Source organism: Crotalus tigris, unplaced genomic scaffold, assembly GCF_016545835.1.
Source record: "Crotalus tigris isolate CLP2741 ecotype Arizona unplaced genomic scaffold, ASM1654583v1 scf7180000024338.4412243, whole genome shotgun sequence".
Classification (NCBI taxonomy): domain Eukaryota; kingdom Metazoa; phylum Chordata; class Lepidosauria; order Squamata; family Viperidae; genus Crotalus; species Crotalus tigris.
This window is the reverse complement of record NW_024100508.1, coordinates 1,002,716-1,015,936: the sequence shown is the minus strand read 5'-3', so window position 1 is coordinate 1,015,936 and position 13,221 is coordinate 1,002,716. Positions and strand designations below refer to the sequence as shown.

At 42.5% G+C, this 13,221-nt stretch overlaps 1 protein-coding gene across 6 annotated transcripts in view; it reads right to left on the bottom strand.

The window, feature by feature from the left end:
* Positions 1 to 13,221, bottom strand: part of HNRNPR (heterogeneous nuclear ribonucleoprotein R) — a 37,374-nt gene that overhangs the window by 23,159 nt on the left and 994 nt on the right. For 2 of the 6 annotated variants that reach the window (XM_039325537.1, XM_039325540.1), the window contains exon 2: positions 941 to 1,109. The exons of 3 other annotated variants lie outside the window; for them this stretch is intronic. In XM_039325537.1, the coding sequence (XP_039181471.1) occupies positions 941 to 1,109 (169 nt within the window). The remainder of the gene's footprint in view (positions 1 to 940; positions 1,110 to 13,221) is intronic. One more of the 6 variants, XM_039325538.1, reaches the window with a different exon arrangement.

The window sequence follows — 13,221 nt, the reverse complement described above, 5'->3', positions numbered from 1 at the left end:
TATATTGAAGCCAGGCAGTAAAGTTTTAATATGAACTTATATCTTCACATTCCCTTTTCAAACAACTATACTCAAGCCACTATGTGAATATCAGCTTAGTTCAACCCTAGAGAAGTACTTCTCTAAGGAGACAGCACTACCTTATCAGACATTCATTGGACTGTATTTCGAGACAGATTACCACGAGTCAAAATACCATCATAATAAAGACAGACATGGTATTCTTTTGAATTATCTTAAACTTTCAAAACATTTTAGGGCTTTAGAAAAAGAAGACAAATTAAATCTTCTCTCTGAAATATTTGAAGCAAGGGAATGAAGGAATTCTATTTATTTATCTAAATATATTCACCACACACAAACTAAAGAAGAGAAATTGTCTCCTTTCACAGCAAAAGGGTATGTGCATCCTAAAATTCTTTTGTGTTCTCTCTTTTTAAAATACACAAGCCACTTGCTCCAAGTAAGATAAAATACAATTCAAACAATGATCATAAAACTAAATACTTCAATAAAATGACTTAAATAAATTAAAACTATTCACTAGGATATAGGCAAACATATAGACTAGAGTTCAAATGTAGCCCCAAAGCGAGCCAAACAAGCTACTTCCCCTCTTTAAACCACCTACTGAAATATTATGTTTAGCCTAAGCACCATAAATTGATGATGGTAGCAAAGTAGAAGCAAATGATTGTAATATTGGAAAAAAATTACAGTTCAGTAGGCAGCAATGTCCACTTTTATTTGTGAGAGTCTATGAAAGTGTCCTAAAGACCTAAGATACTGTCAATATATTCAACCTCAAAGTGAAAGCAGCAGTACATTCAAAGCTACACAGTGCAAAATACAGCAGTTTTTCATCTTTAAAGCCTAAAAAATTTGATATTTTTTGCCTTCACTTTTATAACCAATCAAAAACAAGAAATGCATATTATACCTGTCTGAAATATTTCATCAAGTCTTTCTGCCACCTTCTGTGGGAGGCCTGCCTCTATCAGTGTCTTGTAGTGTTCTGTGTGAGTAACACTGGAAGTATCCATTGGTTCTTCCTCTTCTTTTAACTGTACCGCATTACCATTCACCTGATTAGCCATTTTATTATGCTGCTGGAAAAAATTCAGGAGCTATATTACATAAAGCCAGAAATAACTAATTTGAAGGACAATGCATTTATCTAAGCTAACTGTAAACATACTGCCAGTGACTTGTATTAAATTTTTATTTAAAGCCCTTATAATACAGCTCACCTAATTTCAACAGAAAGTACAGTCCTGAAATACTGTGGAGCATGTACATGGAAGAATGAACAATTTTAAGTACTTCATGTACAAAGAATCTAGTTTTTATTTTTGTGTGATTAATTTATGTTATCATAAGAGGGAAGGATACTGGAATACAGAAATATCTGCCATTATTCTCTTGGACTCACAGAAATTTTTGATCAATGTATTCAGTACAAAGTTCTACAAGGCCAGCTAAATATACAAATGTCAATACTTGCTTTCATCTTTCCCATATTTTTCTGGCTTACTTCCATGTTCAAAATCAATGTTTTGTTACATAAGAGACACCATACAGCTTCAACACACACTGATTTCCGGAAGTTTGTTTGAAAAAAAGAATATGCTACATTAAGTTTGCACAAGTAGAACAGTCAATAAACAAATTGCACATCACATACCAACAAGATGAACTTGTATTAAACTCTGCATGTCATATATTAGATATTAAAGGAAAGACTGCACCTTCAATTTTTATTATCAATAGGAAAGATTTGATGCAAAAGTCAATAAGATGGCAAAATATGAATTAAAAAACTGCTATCTTTTCAAATGATTTTTGTGGATTTTTCTAATTCCTATTTGATGGCATTGAACTGGGGTTTGTGATTTGGCCACAACAGACAGGCAATATAAATCCTGCTAAACATAAAGATTGACTGAGTGATATTAGCATAAAGACAAACAACCTTACATTTACTAAATCATTCAGTTCAATTTATGAGATACAGAATGAAGGTTAAGGCTTTTAAATTATGATTACTATAACTAGCTCTTCATATACTTCATGCAACTTAAAGGCATCTCTCCAAGCAAAACATTCATTATAATTAGAAGCAAATCAAAATAAAAACCTAACCCATACTCCAGCTTGCTTTAAAACAACCACTACTACATCAAAGTCAAGAAACCTTTTAGTAAGCCATGATCATAATACTGCAGAACTTGCAGTACAATATGAATTTTGGTTGCAGATATCAGTATACTTTATTAAAAATCGTTAATTTCTACTATTTTTGCAAAATGCCCCATTTCTGTATTAAAATCTTACATTTCTTTCAAGCTACAGCAGTAAGTTTTAAATCACAGCCCTAATTTGTATACTTCATGTCACCCCAAATCAGAGTTTACACATCGAAAACTGCACTAAGAAAGCATCAAGTTGGGGATACACCAAGCATCCCCACTTGATGCTTTCCAGATGTGCTGGAATACTAAGATAACATCTGTATCCCATTAGTTTGAGAGTATCTGACAGGGAAAAACAGTTTCTCACAAACAATTAAAGTTATTTCTTGTAACAGCACAGTAATAGGGATATGCAAAGTATGGGTATCCTCTTGGAGGTCTCCCATAGTGGGGGGAAAAGCAAGGCCATCAACAGCAGCTATGGAGGAAAAAATATGGGGAGAAAACTAGATAGACAGGATGTGCTTGAATTCAAACTCAGTGGCAAAACTACTCAAAGGGAAGAATAAGGGAAGAGAGACTTTGCCGTGTATATGTGTGTGTGTGTGTGTGTGTGTGTGTGTGTGTGTGTGTATACGTACACCAGGAATATAATAAACTATAAAAGTTTAATACCATCACCGATCACCGAGCTTTCGTCAGATACTTCTGACATCGTCAGGGTTAATGCTGGTCTGTGGGAGAGTGCCTTTATAGGTGAGCCGTCATTTGCACACGGCTCCTAGATCTTGTCCTAGGTCCTAATTGATTTAACTGCTTTTTAATTACGGCTTCCATACTGATGACTCCTCTTTTCTTGCTTTTACTGCTTGTGGGTGTGTCATTATTCCCCTCTACCTCCCACTGTCTTGAATTAGGAAGGTTCTTTCCTCCCCTTTTTTGGTCATTCGTATCTCTAAGTTGTTCCCTCTTCACACCTCCGTGTCTCCTACCTTCCTCCTTCTTCTGATCTTTACTTGCTCCCCAATTGTCATCCCTCATTCTATGGGGGCGCACTCTCAGCCTTTCTCCCCATCCCTTGCTTTCCATTTCCCTCTCTTTGGCTGCATAAACTCCGTTTCTGTCGTTGCCATTCCGTCTGACATCTACTTGCTCTTTCACCCCATTATTAGTGTTCTCGGACTCCACGTCAGACTGAATCCCTTGAATATCTCCTTCCTCCTCACACAAGCCCTTGTGTGTCCTCCTTTAATATATATACACCTCATAAGACACTTCTGCTTTTTTTTCTTAGTTAAAACACAGAACAATCAAAAGGGGCGTTGTCTTACCTGAACGTCTTTTCTCAGCATGATGATGGAGAATCCACCAATGGGTTTTGCTTCTCTTCTACTCATATAGACTAAGTCAACCAAATCGCCACGCCTCCTCTTCCTGAGACCAACTCCCAGTCTCGACTGAGGCCGAAGCTGTTGACTATGATTTAATGTGTTGGCTCACTTTCTTCTCAACACAGGACCTGACTGGCCTTAAGGGTGGGAGTGGATTCTCCATCGTCATGCTTAGAAAAGGCGTTCAGGTAAGACAACGCCCCTTCTCCAGCATGACGAGTGGAGAATCCACTAATGGGACATACCCAAGCCTCACTGTCCCTGTGGGTGGGAAGCAGTCTGGGCCTGTGTCCCACTCTCTGACACTACACTTTGAAGGACCCTCCTGCCAAATGAGGCCTCCGCTGATGTGAATCTATCCAACTTGTAGTGTCTGATAAAAGGGGAAGGCGCCATCCACGTCACTGCCCTACATATCTCCTCAACCAGTGCCTGAGTTGCCCACGCTGCAGATGTCGCAACATTGCGAGTGGAATGGGCCGTGATTTTGTCTAGGGACTGAAAGCGATTGCCCCTGATATGCTTCTGCTATTCGATTCCTGATCCATCTGCCAATTGTGGAAGCAGTGACCCTTCAACCCCTACAATGTGAATGGAAGGATACGAATAGGGACTCAGATTTGCAAAAGGGAGCAGTTCGCTTTAAGTACTGCTTTAAGGCCCTGCGAACGTCTAAGATGTGCCACTTGCATTCCAATTCATGGGAGGGCTGAGGACAAAAATCTGGTAGTACTACCTCTTGAGCTCTGTGGAATAAGGAGTTGACCTTGGGAATGAATGAATGATCCAGATGTAGGACCACCCTATCCTTGTGAAATGTGCAGAGATCTTCTCTAGCTGATAGTGCTGCCAACTCTGAGATGCGTCTCGCCGGGGTTACATCGACGAGAAATGTGACCTTAAGTGTCAAGTATTGCAAGGTGTATGCCCGGATAGGTTCAAATGGTGGTGCGGTGATGGCCTGTAAGACCCTAGGTAGGTCCCAGGAGGGATATCTGTGAATCACAGGAGGTCTGTTATTTGTTGCGCCCCTTATGAAAGATTGCACCACTGGATGTTTGGCCAGTGGCTCAGAGTTGCCATATGTGAGTATAGTGGATAGAGCGGCCACCTGTCTGCGAATTATGTTGGGTGCTAAGCCCCTGTCAAATCCCTCCCACAAGTAGTCTAAGACCCCTGGGATCGTAATCCTGAAGGGATCTAGCTGCTGCTTTTCGCACCAACTGCAGTAATTTCTCCATGTGGAGTCATAAATTCTGTTGGTTGAAGGCTTTCTTGAGGCCTGGATCGTCTTGATGACTCTTTGTGAATAGGCCTCCCTTTCTAGGAGGCTCCGTTCAAGTGCCAGGCGCTAGTTGGAGCCACTGCGGCTTTGGGTGTTGTAGAGTTCCTTGTCTGAGTGAAATTTGGTCTTGGGGAATCCTCCATGGGGTTAAGACCGAAAGACTTACGAGGTCGGCAAACCACAGTCATCTTGGCCAGTGTGGCGCGATGTGTATCACCTCTGCTTGCTCCTGCAATATCTTCCTGGTTGCCTGCATCGGGGGAGAGGTGGGAAGGCGTACAGCAGTCTCTTTGGCCGCTGTCCCTGGAGCGGGTCTGCTCTCTCTGCGCCCCGTAACGGGAAGCGGGAGAAGAACCTCGGGAGCTGAGTATTTCTGGGGCTGGTGAATAGGTCCAGCACCGGATGGCCGAACCTCTCTGATGCCTCCCGGAAGAGAGTTGGATGCAGTCTCCACTCTGAGTGGTCTACTGTTGCCCTGCTCAGAAAGCCCGCTTGTTGATTTGCCTCTCCTGATATATGTTCGGCCCTGAGAGAGGCTAGTTTGTTTTCTGCCCATGTTCCCATCAATTGGGCCTTGGTCATGAGGGATTTGGACCGTGTGCCTGTCGGTTGACATGGGCTTTCGCCACGTTGTTCATGAGCACTAGCACGTGCTGATCCGCCACCGTGTTCTGGAAGTGGCGGAGAGTCAAGTGTATGGCTCTGAGCTCCAACCAGTTTATGTTGTGTCTTAAGTCCTCCTTGGACCATTGGCCCTGAGCCATTTGTGATTGTAGATGTGCTCCCCAGCTGAACAGGCTGGCATCCGTGGTCAGTATGACTCAGTTGGGTTCCTTGAATATGTGTCCCTTTTTTATTGATGGGGACAACCACCGCTGGAGCGACTTCAGAACCCTTGGTGGCACCCTTACTTTCTGGTTGGAGGAACCGGTTCCTATCTTTTGAAATGGAAGCAGGAACCATTGTAGGTCCCTGTAGTGTAGTCATGCCTAGGGCACGATTGCTAAGCATGAGATCATCTTTCCCAGCAGGTGTGAGAGTATGGCCAGTGTGGTGACTAGTTTCCTTCGGATCTGCCTGACCAAGGTCCGAATGCTGTCTTGACGCTCTGGAGAGAGGTAAACCTCGCACTTTAGAGAGTCTATCACGGCTCCCAGATGAAGGAGGCGGGTCGAAGGAACCGTCTGACTTTTTGGGAAGTTTAGTGAGAACCTGTGAGCCTGAAGAGGCCTTAGGGTCAGAGCCAGATCTGATTGTGCTGTCTGGACTGAGATAGATTGTATAAGAATGTCGTCCAGGTAGCACTGGATGCATACGGGAATGGTTCGTAGGTGTGCAGCGAGAGTTGCTAGAACCTTTGTGAATACTCTGGGGCCCGAAGAAAGTCCAAAAGGCAGGGCCCTGTATTGAAAATGCTGGCTTGCATGGCAGAACCTGAGGAAACTTTGGTGTTCCGGAAATATGGGAATGTGGAGGTAAGCCTCTGTCAGATCTATGGAAGTCAGAAGGTCTCCCCTTCTGACGCCCGCCAATATTGATTGGAGAGTCTGCATTTTGAATTTTCTGTATGCCAGGTGACTGTTTAAACTTTTTAGGTCTAGAATTGTCTCCATCCCCTCCCAACTCTTTGGGACTAAAAATAAGATGGAGTAGAATCCCTGTCCCTGTTGACCCTTTGGCACCGCTTCTATAGCCTGGATGTCCAGGAGGTGCTGGATGGCCTCCTTGATGAGGCTCCCCTTGACTGGATCCTTGGGCAATGGGCCCAAGGATCCTTGGGAGTTTGGAGATGAATTCCAGTGAGAGGCCGAATCTGATAGTATTTAGGACCCAGAGGTCTGTGTTGGTGGCCTGCCATCTGTGTACAGAGAGCTGGCCTGCCACCAATGGGGGAATCCTCCCCGCCATCACTTGGATTTGCGAAAGGGACGGCCCCCCGTTCCTCTGAAGGGCCGTTTCACCTGGAGCTGTTGTCTGAATCTGTCTCTGTTACTGGTTCTGTCGCCCTATCTGTCTGATCTGGGCTGATAGGAAGGATGGGAAAAAGAAGTAGACTCTGAGCCTACCTCTGACCAAAAAGGTTGTCTGTGAGGGTAAGAGGAGGTCCTCCTTTCCATCCTTCTTGAGAGGTGACCTAGGACCTTACGTTTATCCTTGTTCTCTATCAGGTATGGGTTGAGGGACTCACTGAAGAGCAAGCCACCCTTGTAGGGTACAGCAGCCAACCGCCACTTGGCCTTGATGTCAGCTCATCATTGTCTGAGCCACAATAATCCGCATGCAGAGATGTTGGATGCTATTGCCTCGGCAGAGTAGTTTGCGGCGTGTAGTGATGAATCTGCCATAAATTCAGCTGCTGCCACGAAGCTTCTTAAGTCATGGTGAGTTCTTTCCTCCTCTGGGGAGATCCTAGCCTGAAGTTGGCGCAGCCAGAGCAACGAGGTCCTGGTGAAAAAGGAGTTAGATACGGCTGCCTTGATCGCCCAAAGGCCTGGTGTGTTCTGCGGAAGATGAGCTCCGCCTTCTTGTCCTCAGACTTCAGAGCCTCTGCCATATCCCCCGATACTGTGGAAGGGGAGAATAGGGCTGCCAGTGGCTCATCTACTGTCGGGACGTCTATTACCTCTGATAAGGCTGGATCTATGTTGAACAGAGAGAGAGAGAAAGGCTGGAGAGAAAGACCCTGGAGTCCCCAAGTTCTTTTGGATTGTATCAAAGAAGAAAGGGGGGCAAGAGATAAATTTTTGTGTGTAGGTGGGTTGTGTAAAAACCCTGTTGTTCGTGTCTTGGGACTCGGAAGGTCTTTCCTGGGAAGCCTTTGGCCTTTTAACCTTTGCGGTGCTGCTGGCCTTATGGAGCAGGGATTTGAATAATGTAGGATTGAAGAGGCCTACAAATGGTGGAGGGTCAGGAGATGCATCATCATCCCCTGACAGTCCCTGGTCCGTGTGTTCATAGTCCCCCGTGGGAGATCTTCTGCTTCTGGAGGAGCAAGGAGAGACTGAGTCCTGGTATGCAGAATCCTCCTCTTGGGAGAGGTCGGATTGGCCCCTTGATATGACTGACCCGGTTCTGGACCTCTGGTGTCTTGTAGACGCCATGGCCTACACGACAACCTGAGATATGAGAGCTTGTAGGTCCTCTGATGATAGAGCCTCCTGACTGTCCAAGGGCCGGGTGCTTTCTGTTGGGTGGGAAACTGTTAACCTCAGGTTCTCGGGTCCCTCGCTTAAGGGGGATCCTGGCTGTTTTGTCTCTGCCTTTGTTTCCTGAGGATCCTGAACCAACTGCTGCAGGCCAAAAATCTCATCCTGTGGGTAAGCAGGAGAAACTAGATCATCTCCTGCTGTGTTTTGTCTCTTCTCAGCTCGAAAAAGCCTGGTGCCTTCGCTTGGCCTCCCTGTCAGCGGTCTTGGAGGATCTTTTGCCTGATATTGCTTCACGCTGCCTCCTGGTTGGATGACCTGGGTCTCTTGCGACCTGGAGGACTTACGGAGGAATTCTGGGCTGACTGTGTAGCAATGGCGTCTGCCATTAGCACTACAGCTATCTCAGCATGGGAACTGAGAGGAATCTCGTAGTGCGGGCTTGCTGTTAGGCCTATTTAGATCACAGAACAACCTGGTTATGATAGGGATCAGTCCAGAGTGGCCCAGTCGACAATGAACAGCTACGCCTCTTGCTCTCTCAATTTAGCACTCGGTTGCGAAAGATATTAGCGGCAAGATCAATTTAATGATGTGATCCGCACACGGTTTGAGCAAGGAACTCAGGTTGATGTGATACAGCCCCCTCCCTTTGTTCTCTTCTCTCCTTCCTTTAAAAAAAAATATTTTTTTTTTTTATTTTTCCCAGGCGTGGGGATCGGTCCTTTGTGCAAAGGCTGTCTGCTAGTAGTCAGGTGAATTGATTTTGATTTGCAATGGGAAGCTGTGGATGGGAAGAGAAGGTGCATGTCTTCTCTCTCCCCCCGTTCATATCTCTAATAAACGGCTCAATTCCCCGAGGGGAGATGCCCTTTCCCCGATGCGAAGCCACGAGGTGCTGAAAATGGCAACCAGCTTCTTCCGCCTATCAGCTGGGGCTGAGGGAAAACCCTGCGGTCTGCTGAAGCTGAGTGGAAAAAAAGGGAACTCCTGTTCCTATTGAGTCCCACTGGGGATGGCCGCGAAAAAAATCGCTTGCTCGTCTCCCGGCTTCTCCGACGCTCAGTTGGGGCTGAGGGAAACTCCTGCGCTCCTCCAGTCAGCTGAAACTGATCGGAAATGCTCGGGGCTGCTGGAATCGGCTAGAGACGGCAGCGAGAGATTCGCTTGCTTGTCTCTCACCCTCCCCCGCTTCTCCTTGAAAGAAAGGTAAAGAAAAATACAACCTGATCTGAAGATCTGTCCTAGAGCCAAAATCTGTGTCTTTACGAGCTAGAGACTAAGTCGAGACTGGGAGCTGGTCTCAGGAAGAGGAGGCGTGGCGATTTGGTTGACTTGGTCTATATGAGCAGAAGACAAGCAAAACCCATTGGTGGATTCTCCACTCGTCATGCTGGAGAATGATCCAATTTTAAGCTTGGTGGACCACATCTTATCCGGGAATGTTCCTTAACTTCCATATTACCAGGTGTTTGTCTCATAAATGGAACATACTTTCTGTTTTGTGCCCACTTCTACTCAGTAGCACTGTACTCTCTTATGGTACTATTGTCTCAATAGAAGCTTTTCCAAACCTTCTGGCAGAATTGTTCTGATCTGTAACTTGTGCATGGCTTCACATATCTTATATGAGGAACATAATTCAAGATAAACAAAAATTAAATAGTTTCACAGTGATAACAGCATGACTGATGTGATTTCTTCTAGATGTTTTGTTGTTCTAATGACAGAAATGGCCTTTAAAGTCTTCTCCTAACTAATGTAGCACATTCAAAAGACTATCGGTGCACTCAATTCATATTACAGTTCCTCAGTGTAAAAACAGATTTAGAGGATTCTTTATTCAAATAGGTCTACAAGGTTTTTACTAATATGAAGCATTACAATATGAATACAGGTTTACCAGGAAATAATTCAAGATCTCACTACTCTCTCTACAAAAACGGGAAGGCAAAAGCCTATGGACAATATAAATTTTGTTTAAAGTCTCCTCTGTGTATATATTTCTTGCTTATTAGGATTCTTTTAAATAGGAAAAACAAATATCTAAATTGCATAGAATATCAGCAATAAGCAACTCATGGTCTGTAACAAATATGTACTATCATCATTATATTAGCAAAACCATATATATTTAATTTATATCTCACTTTTTGTCACAGAAGCTCCAGGCAATGTACACTGTCCCTTCTGCTATTTTTCCCAAAAATTCTGTGAGTTAAGTGGGGCTGAATGAGAATGACTAGCCCAAATCACTCAGCTTCTTTGATTGAGGGTGGACTAGAATCTGGACTCGAAGCCTCCCACTCTTAATCCAATATCTTAATGCAGTGTTTCTCAAACTTGGCAACTTTAACATGGATGGACTTCAACTCCCAGAATTGCCCACACATCTTAAAGTTGAGAAACACTATCTTAATCACATAATACACTAGTTCCCATGGTGACAGAAGGTGCCAAAGATCTAAGGGTCACTGAATTATCAGTTTCACACAGAATTTTAGTTCTCTTCATATGTAGGAATTCACTATCATTTGGGGCTTACAGATTCAACATCATATTAGAGAATACAATTTGTCTTCAAGTGCAATGAGAGTGCCAATTTGATGGGGTGGTTAAGGCATTAGGATAGAAACTGGGAGATTGCCTTTCTCATCCAGCCTTAGGCACAAAGCGAGTTGGGTGACCTTGGGCCAGTCCCTCTCTCAGTTCTAGAAAGGAGGCAATGGCAAGCTACTTCTAAAAACTTTACCAAGAAAACTGCAGAGATTTGTCTAGCAGTCTCTGAGGATAGGACACAATTGAACAGAAGGAAAAAAAATGAAATAACCAAGAGTATTCTTCAAACATTTAAATTTCAGTGCTGTTTCCATAAATATAGCCCAGATTACTTGTGCTCTGTAACAGAACCTCATTGATAAATTACTCTTAGTCATTGCAGTGATTGCAGAGGAATATTAATATATTAATAGAATATTAATTCTATTTAATTTTAAAGAAATGCAAATGTAGGGAAATCAAGTTTAATTTTTGTCTGTGCCACTGGAATTGGTCTGTAATATGCCATTAAAAGCCACATAAACCTCTCGAACCTCTCTGCCAATTAGTATGCCCCTCTAGTAATCCATATTTTAAACTAAAAATAATTTCACACACTATGCTAAATAATAATCATGGTTCACAAGCTACTATACCTGGATTTATATAGCATGCTATGCCAAAACTAAAGAAATATTGATTAGTGCATCATGTTAATCCAACAGAATTAAATAATCTCATTCAACTAAAATCTACAGAAGCTACAGAGGAATGACTAGTATAATTTTTTCAGCCTTCTTCTATGGAAGAACAGGGCTTGCCCCAACTATAACAGTTGCTATCAGACCTCATATGACTTTTTGTTATCATACTTGTCTCTCCTCCATAAACTTTTGACTTCACATTATGCTCTGATAACACCCAAGAGAAGCAGCTACCGGTAGATGATTTTGATTCCCCACCCCCAGGTCTGAAACTAGGCAAGATGCAGACAAGACCTCTGAGTTTTCCTTTACTGCATTTGACAGGCACTGTTTTGCCTCTCACCCAAGTTCTAAACTTAATTGTTGCACTTTGTGCTACACTTGACAAATTACTTAAAATTACAGTGCAATGTCAGAAATGACATGCATAAGCAGGACACTGAAGAAATTTGAGAATAGCAGAGATGATGGCAATCACAATGGTCCACTCAACAATCCTTATTTATAATATCAAACTCTACAGTTCTTTCACCTGTGCAAACTAATCAGTATCCTATCCTCCAGACCAGGGGTGTCAAACTGCCGGCCGGTTTCATCATACCAAAGGTTTCATCATAACAAAGCCTCGTCCACCCCATTGTCAGCAATGCAAAAAGATTTGCATTGCAACATGTCACGTGATGTGGTGAGTTTGACACCCCTGCTCCAGACTGACTAGCTGTCATTCTACTTTCCATTTCTGTTTCTGCATTTGTATTTATTATAATCCTTCAGCAAAATCTATGTGCTACTATATCTTACAAAACTGATGGCACAGTGAAGAGATGTTTGCAAGATGAATTTTGTTTTGTGAGGCCATCTGAAAGGTTTATTCTCAACTGCTTCTTGATATGGCTCGACTTTGGTTTTAAAAAATGAATGCATGTCCTGAGACAACCGAAGTAACACAAGGTTTATTTTTTAAAAGCCACCAAAAACCCTTCTACATTAAAGTAACTCAAAATTTAATCAACAGCATTAAAGTCAATGAAGTTGCAAGCATATCACACATGCCCTTAACAGAACCAAACAGCTATCAATCAATACTAATCTTAAAAATCCTAATTTAACTTATCCCCATAAAAGCTTGAAAAAGTGATGAAAAAAATTTAAATTAAAAGTGGAATTGCTGCAGCTTTGCCAACACATATAAAATTTCCAAATGAGAAGATGTACTGTATATGCTATTAACTGCAGAAGCATTAGCTATATTGCCAAAAAATACATATGGAATATTTTCGCAGCAGAAAGTTATTCAGTTATTCAAGTTTCCCAAATGGAAAGTTTAGAAACTAAAAGAATTCTGCATAATTCAAGATTTACAGAGGGTATTAAAATTTCCCAGACAAGGTGACAAGAATTTCAAAAACTATGTCATTCTCTGGCAAGATTAGACAGTAAAGGTATGGAAATCATTTACTAAGGTATAATCTTATTTCCTACAAATATACAGTCTTCAAAGCATTCTATGGTATCATCTTTAAACTCTACAACTACCACTAAATGAGTGAAATAAGAATGTATACTTAAAACAACTTATCCAACACTTCTTAATATACCACAGTACTGTACTACAATAGTATATACAGAACTCAGTGCTGTTCCAATAAGAAGCACCGGCTTTCCATTTTTTGGAAACAGAACTTTCAACAGCATCACCGTTTACTAAAGAACCAAAATTATCATCAATTCACCTCCTGTCCATTCCCAATTTGATAACATGAAAAAAAAAACCCACCGAAATAATTCCGATTATTCATTAGCAGAGATGGACGTGTAGAAAAGTAAATGGAAAAAAATATATCCCACAGCCTTTTAAAACTGAAAGTCGCATCAGAGATTCCACCAGGAAAAAGCATGTTGCAGCAGCTATAATTTTTGTGTGTTTGCGGGAATTCATGCTCAGCGCCGCCCAACAAAGCGCAG